At 40.8% G+C, this 11,527-nt stretch overlaps 1 protein-coding gene across 3 annotated transcripts in view; it reads left to right on the plus strand.

Moving 5' to 3' along the window:
• Positions 1-7,122, plus strand: part of LOC148037850 (Flavodoxin family protein) — a 103,859-nt gene extending 96,737 nt beyond the window's left edge. For all 3 annotated transcript variants that reach the window (XM_087676811.1, XM_087676812.1, XM_087676810.1), the window contains 2 exons: positions 5,244-5,460; positions 5,977-7,122. In XM_087676811.1, coding sequence (XP_087532937.1) covers positions 5,244-5,460; positions 5,977-6,506 — 747 coding nt within the window. In that variant the 3' untranslated portion in view covers positions 6,507-7,122. The remainder of the gene's footprint in view (positions 1-5,243; positions 5,461-5,976) is intronic.
• Positions 7,123-11,527: the final 4,405 nt, after the last annotated feature.

Below are 11,527 nucleotides of genomic sequence, written 5' to 3' on the forward strand. Positions count from 1 at the left end.
GGAGTACCTTCCCTACCCGCTGGGCCTGGGTGGGAGTGAGCTTGTGCTCCTGTAGAAGTAAGATGTCGATCCGTCCGGCAAGGGTAGGCTGTAGCTCCTACCGAACAATCAACTTCCTGGAACCACGTGCCCCACTGTAGTGGAGACTATTTACCTTCCAGGATGCAAGGTGTAAGCTCATGGGGAAACCTGTGATTGATCGAATAGAAATCTGTTCGGTGTGGAGGTTGCTGATGAGGAGGAAAAACTATGGGACATGCAAGTATGCTTTGCCGCAGGTCTGGACAGTGAACTCCAATTCTCCATGGTGGCTCTCGGCTGGACCATAGGGGTGATAAATGCTCCAGGTGATACTATCAATACATCTATCAGCCATGTTGAGAGTCGTGACTCTGTACACTGGTAGAAACGGGCTGCTTGTGCCAAGGGCCACTCGATCACATCCCTTAGAGCTCTCCACTGTGGAGGGGCTTAAAAGATAATGCTCAAGTGTGGAACCTCGGCACCAGCCGACCAGTTAATGTCCAACATGCAACCAGGCCATTGCTGTTCAAACAGTGCTAGTCCTTCTCCCATCCACTGACAGATGTGGTCCGCCACTTGACTCTTCAACTCCTGCTCTATCTGTGTCGTCATCCAATCCCCTGAGTGAGAGGATTGAAGGAAAAAAGCATAGTTTGGTCCATCTGGTGGTGCTAGTAGATGGACCTTGCCTCTCCTTGACTTACGAACCACGAAGATCCCCACCTCTAGAGGATTGGAAACTCTCCGCACTCCGCAACTCTTAGGTAGAACCATGGGCCATTGTGGAAGAACTCCTGTGGCAACAGCTGTGCCTATCTTGGGAAAGTGTGACGGGTGGTAGGGGTAGATGAGCTAGTGGTTGTGTGGGAGGGGGAAAACTGTTGTTGTGACGAGGATGTAGGCATGTGTGACTCATCACCTCCCGTGGGAGGGGGGGGGGTTTTGGGGGGGATCACTTGAACTGGGTGCGGATTAGGGGGTTTCCTCAATAGGAGAGGTGGTGGGAGGGAAGAGAATCGAGGGATGGTGGGATAGTCGGAGGAACGTGGCGGGTGTTGGGGGGGGGGGGGCGTTTGGTGGCCTTAGAAGGGGGGGTTGTGTGCCAGAGTCAGTTGGGGGGGGGGGGGGGGGCATGGGAGGTTTGGGGGGGCGGGTGGGTGTGGGGGCTGTGGGATCTTAGGTGAGGTAGTTTGTGACGCGGGTGGTGGATGTGGGGGACTGTGGTCTTGTTGGGTGGGGGCTACGGAGTGCTTTGTCGAGGGGGCATCGCTCCCCCTCCTGCTCCCTGTTGTTGAAGCTGCGTTTGAGGAGGTGGCTGTGGTTTCCCCTGCGGTCTCTCTCTTTGTCAGCTCTAGACCTCTGTGAAGCCGTCACTGTCCACCTACGGGCCTGTTGGCAGAGCTGCCTTGGCTCTGAAACGCGTACAATCTGCTGCCTGATGCCCAAAGTCGTGGCAGCGCAGGCACTGACCTGGTTGCCCAGTCACAATGACCTACTGCCTAAAGGAGTGACCCTCCTACCTCAATCTCTAGGAACTTTGGTATACTCTTTGTGTCTTTCATGGCCACTCGTACCTTTGGGACTCTAGTAGCTGTCACTGCATCCACCAAGGAGACAGGAAGAACTATGCCGAAGAGTCGGTCCAAAGTCCTCCATTAACTGGCGGTACTCTACCGCCATTCCGGGGAAAAGTAAGGTGACTAGGTGGCTGAGAAATCTATTGTCGAGCGCAAATGTCTTTATTGTGAAGCTGCTATACCAAGGAACCATGTAAATGACCCCCTTCGTGGAGGCATAGGGTGAGCTCTCTAGTAACTCATGAGTTGCGTCCGCAGAGGTGAGTCGAACCATGAAGATCCCTCGGTCCATGAGGAATGCCTCCACGATCTGCGCTATGCCAATACACAGCTAGAGTGGAGCCAATCCGGCAGGTGGGTCCTCGATGGGGAGTGTCCAACGACCTGACCAAAGATCGTTGTTTCTTTCAACTCTAGCTCTGTGACATGAACGGCTAAGAGCTGTTCCTTTGAGAGGATGATGCGCAAGGTGTTTGATTGGGGGGCACTCGCAGGATGTGCCGACGTTTGACCAGAGGTTTCCATTGTGTGTCCCTGTTGGGAACCTACCTATCATGCTGCTGTGCTACCGGGGGGGAGAGTTGCTGCAGGGGGAGGGAGCAACAGGAAGGGCGGGGGGAGTTGATGGTGAGGAGGGGGGGATTGTTGTTTTCAAATCGGTGGTGTGATCGCCTGGCTAGGCCTTAAGGCGAGGGAGGTGGGGGCAGCGCGTGGGGGAGGGGGGGGGGGGCGGCCAAGGGGAAAGGCGGAGCGGAGGGGCACGGCAGGATAGGCGCAAGGGGGAGGCGGGCGGGGGGTGCAAGGCAAGCGACGGGTGCAGGATGGGTAGGCGGCTGCAGGGTAGGCGCCCTCAAGTCCCATCTTGGGTTGCGTGCTTAAAAGATGAAGACCTAGCACTTAGATTCAGTTTCTGAAACTTGGGAAATTCTAGAGAATTCAAGAGGTCATTCAACCACAATTCAATTTGAGGTGCATTTTGATGAGCCAAAGATCAATTAGAGGCTGATCCCCTATTAGATCAAGGGGCCAATCAAATTGAAGACTTGGTAGCATTGGATTATGAAGGAGATTTGAGCAATCTCAATGTACTTCTTTCAATAGCAACACAAGTTAAGGAAATACCACAAGGGGCACCATTTTTGTTGCTTAATCAATAACATTTGGATTTTGGTTTATGTGGATTTGTTGCTCGTTGTAATTAGTGTTTAATCCAGTCATCAACCACCCTTTTGGTGCAACCTTTTAATTTATTGTCTAGGTTGTAACTTAGTTTTAAGGTGCAAACTTTCAATTTAATAGAACTTTCACATTGCTACTAGTTCCTTTTGCCCTGGCCTTGTACCGCATAGTTTCTCATCCATTGCATGTTCAATTTTAAATCCTTCAATATCAATGCAATTGTCGCTATGCCAATAGCGAGGAATACCAAGATTAGAGTTCATTTTAATCAAATCATTAAGTTCATTTCTCATTTGGGTGGCATAACCCCTTTTGTAACATCACAAGCGACTCCAATTCCACCACACAGTTAAGATCCAACACATCACACGAAATGTCCAATACATGTTTCCAAGTAACAAAGGTCACTATTGCTAGTCCATGCATTGTCAATGTCTAGTTGCCCATATAGGTTTCCAAGTGACCAAGCACATTGTTGTTACTCCATAATAGGGGCAATGTTAAATTAATACATGTTTCCAAGTAGCCAAGGAGAGTGCTATTACTCCATGTATTGACAATGTTCAATTGTCCATACATATCTTCAAGTAATGAAGCACATTGTTGTTACTCCATGCTGCTTATGTACAATTGTCCATACATGTTTTCAAGTAAATAAGCACGCTAACAATGTAAAGTTACTACTCCATGTACTACCAATATATAGCTGTCCAAGATGGTAGTCACTGCACTAGTATACAACTAATCGCTAATGTACAAATCCACAACATTAAGGTGGTACTCATTGCACTAGTAAACAACCAAGCATAGCTGTAGAAACATAAATGTCTAGTAGGCTTATCATAGAAGTCTTAAAGCTCACTATCCACAAAAGGGAAAAGGGTGCAACAAATCCAATAGCTTCATTCAGACAATGCAAACTTCTTACAAAAGCATATGTCTCTTGTCTGAAAGATGGCTAAAGAAAGTTGCAAGTGCTTTCTTAGTACTTTTACACCAAAGATGCCTAAGCATTTTAAAGAATCCATCCATTTCGTTCTCAAACTTAGCATTGCATATGCTTTACCTAGTGAGGACCAAATACACCAAGGGTCCATGACTAAAGCCTTTCATCATGAACATGAAGGCTTTGGCAAGCTGTAACTAACTGCCCAATAGCAATCCATGTCATAATGCCATTGCTCTATCTTGTGGCCATCCCAAAGCCATATTCTATGCAAACATGCATTTGCCCACAACACAAATGGAAGTAATATCCTAAATACACTCCATAAAGTATAGTAATGGTCAGTAAGCAAAGAAACATCATAGGTCAAAAGTGTAACATGCTTCTAACTCACATCTCTTGCTTATTCTTCAAGAACGAGAGTGGCTACAGGCTTCTAGATTTTCTTGTGGAAAATACTTTTCACAAGTATCCACATGCCACACTATAATTGCTTTCACAAACACTATGCTCCACTAGACACCTTAATCACCCATGATGGCTACTTCAAATGACTTCTGCCCTTAGCCATGGCTACTTCATAAGACTTATACCTATATCTATTCCAATAAAATCCATGTGTTGCTGTCCATCTTCCATAGACCTTGCACTATGTAATGTGTGTGAACTGCTTGTTGAAGCTATTGATGCATGGAAGCATCTTGGTGAAGCTATTGTAGAAAGTAGCTTATGGAAAAATTGTGGATGGAAGGTTGGAAAGAAGCTACCTTGGAGAAAGCTTGTGGTAGAAGTTTCCATGGAGGATACATAATGGTAAAAGCTTTTGTAGAGAACAACTCTACAACAATAATAAAGTGTGACCCCACACTCAAGGAGAATGGAGCATCCCACCAGCCTCAGTGAATTGGTGAACATCCCTGTCAAAGAAGGACACGGCACTTAGCGGTGTAAGCCTGAACATTCATATCCCCTTGCTTCGGACTTTGTTTTGACTTAGTTCTGAATTCTTGTAAGAGAAGGCTTCATATCTTGTATTGAGAGATTGGAGAAATAACTTTATTGTGACAAATTTGGACTCTTCCCAACCTAAAATTGTGTCTTGTGTCTCTATTTGTGGATCGTTTCTTCTATTATTCGAATTGAGCAACCTGAATGGTTTGAACTGTTTGCCATCCACCATGAAACATTATTTAGTAGCCTTGAAACGTAGTCCATGTTTCATTGCTGAAAGGTTTTGTTGTGACCAAAATGCACCATGTTTTGTTTAACTAAACTTTCATTAGTTTTTCTTACTGCACAAAATTTGATTCAGAAGTATGTAAAACGTTTCTATTATCTCACAATGGTAGGAATTATTTCAAAGGTGAAACATTTCGACCCTGAAATGTTTTGCTGTATTTTACACTTGATTGCACATGCACGCCATGAATTTGTCAAAGCATCTTCAGACAGACAGTTATAATTTGAATTTTGGAACTCAACAGCGTATTTCCACTTGGCACTTTCCTTCTTTACAGGTGCTTGAAGATTTTCCTTCTGTGCAACTTCCATTGGAATGGTTGTTGCAATTGGTCCCAAGGCTACAACCAAGGCTGTTTTCTATCTCGTCTTCTATGCTTGCTCATCCATATCAAGTGCATATCACTGTTGCTGTTAAAAAGTGGAAAACCCCATTCAAAAGGACACGACATGGACTATGCTCAACTTGGCTATCTCAGCTGGATCCTTGTAGAGGTATATTGCTTGTAAAAGGGATCAGTGGAATTTCTTGTGTACGATTACATGAGGTATACATTACTTGTTTGTAAAAAGAATCAGAGGAATGATAAATATCACAGAACTTTCAAGTGGGTTTATCAAGAAACCATGGGAGCTGGTCTAACATGTAGAAGGGATCAGTGGAATTTCTTGTGTACAATTACATGAGGTATACATTACTTGTTTGTAAAAAGAATCAGAGGAATGATAAATATCACAGAACTTTCAAGTGGGTTTATCAAGAAACCATGGAAGCTGGTCTAACATGTATTCGCAGAAAGTGATGTGTAGGGGGTTGCAATCTTGTAGACTTATGGAAATCTCAGCTATGCTAAAGCTCTAGTAGTATGGTCCCAGTGGTAGGCATATGCATATTGAGGCACTTCATTTTCTTTCATCTGAGAGCCACAAAACCTGCGAATATTTGAGGCTTAAAAAACTTCTGGTTCACTGTTATTTGATTATTAAAAACATCTCTTTGTGTGGTAGCAGGTGAAATTTCTGTGCCAGTTTGGACACATGAAGGCTCCTTAAAACTTCCTCACCCTTCTGTGCCGCTGCTTTTAATTGGACCCGGCACTGGTTGTGCACCTTTTCGGGCTTTTGTGGAGGAACGGGCTGCATTATCAACATTGCAAAATGTTGCTCCAATAATGTTCTTTTTTGGTTGCCGTAGTGAGAAAAATGATTTCCTTTACAAAGAATTCTGGCTTGCCCAGGCATCAGGATCTGGAGTCCTGTCAGAAACTGTTGGTGGCGGTTTTTTTGTAGCGTTTTCTAGGGATCAGCCCACTAAAGTATATGTGCAACACAAAATTCTAGAGCATTCTGCAAAGGTATGGAGGATGCTGCAGTCTGGTTGTTCAGTTCATGTCGCAGGTTCTGCAAATAAGATGCCAGCAGATGTAGAGTCTGCACTCGCAGATGTTTTGATGAAGGAAAGAGGGGTTACCAGCGATTTTAGCAAAGAATGGTTGAAGCAACTGCGGAGAGCTGGCAAATATTATGTAGAAGCTTGGTAACTGATGTCGGCATGTCCATCCTTGCAGATGCATATTGTTTCAAAGATTTCTTTATAACGCCATGCCTAAATCAGGGGACTGAAGTGTATTGGTTGATGTTTCTGTCGGGGGTTAGCTTGTTGTATCCTGCTACGGAAGGGCATCAACTCATCAACCTGCCTGTGTTGAAGTTACTGGTGGACTGGAGACCTGCACTCAGCACTCTCCTGAAAAGATGGGGACCTGAAATTGGAAGTGTGCCATCACTGTTCTTATTTGTCAGTTGGAAATGAGGCAGGTGCATTGAAGAAGAGAAATGAAAATCCAAAGTACTGAGAGGCCAGCTGCTGGTTTAGAACTACTTGATGACTGCTTTTTTTTGCTGTCAGTTTCTCACCAGTAGGCATGGCAATTCTTTTGCTGCAGCTCAGGTTTGAAGACCAGCCTTATTACACATTGACTCCTGAGATACGTGGCTCCACCAGTGTTCATAAAAATTTCACAAGTCCGCCAGTTGCTCAATAACAATGGAGAAGGCAATTAGAGCTGCAGAAAAATGACTTCATCTCTTGGATGACTTTGTTCATGTTGTTTTATTCATCTTGAAATGTTTGTAGTGTGTCCTGTATGTGCTTCACCGTTCCTCTTGCATGTCATGCTGTATGATACTAGGTGTTTGCTCTTGCGTCCATGCATTGCCACTTTGGTACTAACATTGCTTGTTGTTCAAGGTTAGTGCTAGCAAATGAAGTTGTACTTAGAAGGGGGGTAGTATTTGTATTGGTTGAGGTAGATATTCTCGAGCTGGTGGTAGGGGAATCTGTTTTGGTACTCACTCTGTTTGAACTTCACATTATCATTGCTGGAGTGACTGATCCTTCTTTAGAAACGTATTGTTGTTTGTGGAACGCAGATATTTGGTTGCCTTTTGTGCCCACAAGATTGAGCAGTAAATATTAGATTGCATCTATAACAATCGTAGGAGTGCTTTGGAACTCTACACCACCCACCACATCGACCAGAGTACCTCCACCCTCTACTTTCCACCTTTCAAATGATTAAGTGTCCTATTGAGATGTATTGGGGATATTTTAGGGTAGTGCATGGATTCACATATTGATGGTAATAGAGATCTCATTAAGCAGTTTAATGATTATTTACTAGAAACACACACTCCTAGACAAGTACATCAACTTTTCAATTGTGATGATCAGTCTATGATATGGGGGTGTGTAGAATCATTACCTTTCCTAAATTTCTCAGTCTACGATATGGGGGTGTGTAGAGTCATTACCTTTCCTAAATTTCTCAGTCTTTTGTTACCTTTGTCTCAGGCGATTTCTAAAAGTAGCTTGATGCCCTTCTTCTTTGTCTTTAGCAGTCATTCCCAATAGATTCACTATTGTGGCATCATATTTTTTAATTTCCAAACTCGTCGAGAATTTCTTTCAGCGGCCTTGTATTTCTATTACACTCTCTTGTTATTTGCACTTATTTAGTAATAAGCAGAAGTTTCAAGGTTTCGAGGAAAAATTAAATATGGTTTGCAATTCCATATTGTTCTCTCTTGGTTATTTGAAAATGTATCCTTGCACATGTCCATGAATTTTTGGTGCTCTTTGATGTCATTGAAGTCCTTCACATGTACAAATGGTCATTGGTGAGTATGTTTTGTTGTCCTCAATAGTCACATTATCAAGTAGCTTTGATTCTCTCTACTTATTGACCTTTTCTTGATGTAGATTCGGAAGAGGTGTGAAAGTTTCAATGTGGTAATTTTATTTTTGTTGTAAAAGAAATACATAATTATTACCTGTTTTGTCCTTATGGTGTATCTTGTGCATTTATTTTTTCATTTATAGATCTTGTTTATCTTAGTATAGTGTCAATATGAATCACATTGGTATGAAATTAAGGGTATATAACTTAGTGTAACAATTCCTTAAAGAGAAAGTGGTATATTATCTCCCCTTTTTTGGCTTTAAAGAAGTAAACAATATCTAAAAAGTTTTATGTTGTAATGTGTTTGGTTATGTGGTCCTTTGTATATATTATTCATGGTCTCATTCTTGGTATTAAATTAAGGCTGATGAATTTGGTGATCAACTATTTGTAGGTTGACACTTTCACTCACTCTTAATAGCATTCATTAATATGCAAAGTCTTGGCGCAAATGTGTTCATTATGTGCAAGAGAGCTTTTAGAATCATTTTAGCTCATTGTGCTTCATGATCAGTGTGGTGGTAATATTGAGTTGTAAAATCATTTTTTGTTTAGTGCCTTGCATTGGCGTTTACTTCATCACAGAGTTGGCTTTTGGTGTGGATTGAATTGTGACTTGAAATCCCATCAATTTTCATCTTTTTTTAATTCAATTTCAACAAGTTAGCATGATGTGCGATTTGAAACACTTATTTTAGATCAATATTTTCTATTTGATATTCCTTTAATTTTCGTTTCTACTATATTGTGAAAGTTTTTATCTTTAGCTAGTTTTGTAATGTTTGCTTCTTATTTGCATTCATTTGAATTTGCATTACGTTGATTTCTTCTTGAATATAATAGTTGTGAAGCAATTGTTGTTAATGTACGCATCTTCATGCTGGTGTGTTATATTGAGATTGGGTACTGCCATGTGTGGAGTGGTATCTTGAACTAAAAAGGAACAGTGATGGAAAGACTATGTATTCTAGTTGCGACCACTCTTATGCTTGATGTTAGCAAGACATTTCTTATCATTGGAAATAAGCGTGTAGGTGTAATAGATGAGTTTTTCCTGTTACTAGTGTCCTATTGACAAAGTGTGAGTAAGATCTTACACTTATTAGTCAAATAAGGATTGTGTATTGCTCTTATGTGACAATCCCTCACAAGTGGGCAACATAGACTAACCTTTTGGTTATGTGCAAAGGATAAAGAACATGACAAGCCCTCACAATTAGAAAAAGAGTAACATTAGGCCTTCTTTAGCTCCTAAAGTTATGATCCTATATGTAATGATGCCACTATTAGGTACACCTTTCGATAGATGATTAACTAAATCATCACATTGGGAGGAAATGCTTGGATCACTATATGGCGACTTTATAGCAAAAAGGACAAGGCAAAGTGTATAGCCTTTTTGGCCTATAGTGAACATATTGCGCATATGGGAATGGAGATTACTACACATCTTTGCCAAATATTAGAAATAGGAATTTAAAATTTTATATCAATATTGTACTATTCACACAGTTGATAGCTCCAATATGCTAAAGATTATGGAAACGTATTATCAATAAGATTAATAACATGCACTCGAACTTCTTGTACTAAATCAAGTTATAACCCATGTTGAAGCTACATTTACAAGGATTAGAAGCTCAATGTTTTAAGCCAATTTTTTGTTGATACTTGGTCTTCATGTATGGTTTTTGATATATATATATATATGTATATATATACACATATATATATGTATATATATATACATATATATACATATGTATATATTTACATATATATATCTATATATATATATATATATATATATATATATATACATATGTATATGTATATATATGTACATATACATATGTATATATATGTATATATATATACATATATATATGTATATATATACATATACATATGTACATATATACAGATATATACATGCACATAGAGAGCATGTGAAAGTGACACACACACACACACACACACACACACACACACACACACACACACACACACACACACACACACACACACACACACACACACACACACACACACACACACAGAGGAAATAAAACATGACTTTTAAAGTCATTATCCCAAGAGAGTTTCCCTAGGCTTAAAATTTTCAATTTGTGTTATTAACATTTCTCTTTGTGGACCCATCATCATCTACAAGATCACAAGTTGCTAACAATATCTACATATTTATAAGCTTTCTCACTTTTAACCAATAGTGTGGCACATAAATAGGAAGTTTCTATTGGTCAAGGAGGATAAGGTTTTCATGGGCAGGGATGAATATATTCTATCACCCTTGCAAATGGTTACATATAAACTATACCCCTTCATTTAAAAGCAGCAAGGAAGTTACCCAAATTGTTTATTCAAATCTTTAGTTTCACACAACTATCTTGTTTGAGCGAAAAAATGGGGCCACATCACCACCATGACTCACCATGAATAGCACCAACATATTGTGCAAATTGGAATAAATGATGCTCATTGTGGAGGGTTGATTGAACCCTTAAAGGATAATGAGCGAGAAAAATGTAGCAATAGTTAATGTGGATGATGAGCCATGAGTGAAAGCAAAGGTAATAACTAAAACTGAAAGTATAGTTAAGTAGCATAAAGTCTTGTGGGGAATTGCATCGAGTATTGTGTCAATTGCTTCTAAGTGCCGGTACATTGAAGAGGGTGGATAAGATCCCATTTCTAATGTAGCATGTGAGCTACAATCGATGGCACACCACACCTTATGGAGGGTACGGAATAGAAGTACGATGGCCATTGTTGAACAAAGCCTACATCAACAGTAATGGCATTTTATGGCATAGTTAAGCAAAGCAAGTGTCAAAGAACTAGAGTAACTCAATGGGCTAGGAAGCTTGGCATACTTCTATTTTAATAGGACCCCCATTTTGCTCTCCAATTGTCAACTTGACTTGTTTCTATTACAATAGTCTCCCGTTTTTCTCTCCAATTGCAAGTGTGTAGCATATTGGTGATATCACAATCAAGGATGATAACATTTTTCAATCATTAGGGAAAATAGAAACACTAAATGCAAATATGCACTTGTAGAGCTAATTTGAAGCTTCAAATGACTATAGAAGAAATGGTGAAAGACTTCAATGTAGCTAGTCCTTGGCACTTACAAATAAGTGGTTGCAATCAAAATGTTTCTATATCAACAAGGATATCTCCAAAATGCCCAAGGAACTTCAATGCCTCGTTCAAATAAATAGGTGATGCATGCTTTGTGGAAAGGTGAGACCTACTATATTGAAAAGTGCATCCATGGTAGAATGTTTGAGCATATG

Source organism: Lygodium microphyllum, chromosome 4 (genome assembly GCF_053477565.2).
Source record: "Lygodium microphyllum isolate KBCC chromosome 4, Lygodium_microphyllum_v1.1.10, whole genome shotgun sequence".
NCBI lineage: Eukaryota > Viridiplantae > Streptophyta > Polypodiopsida > Schizaeales > Lygodiaceae > Lygodium > Lygodium microphyllum.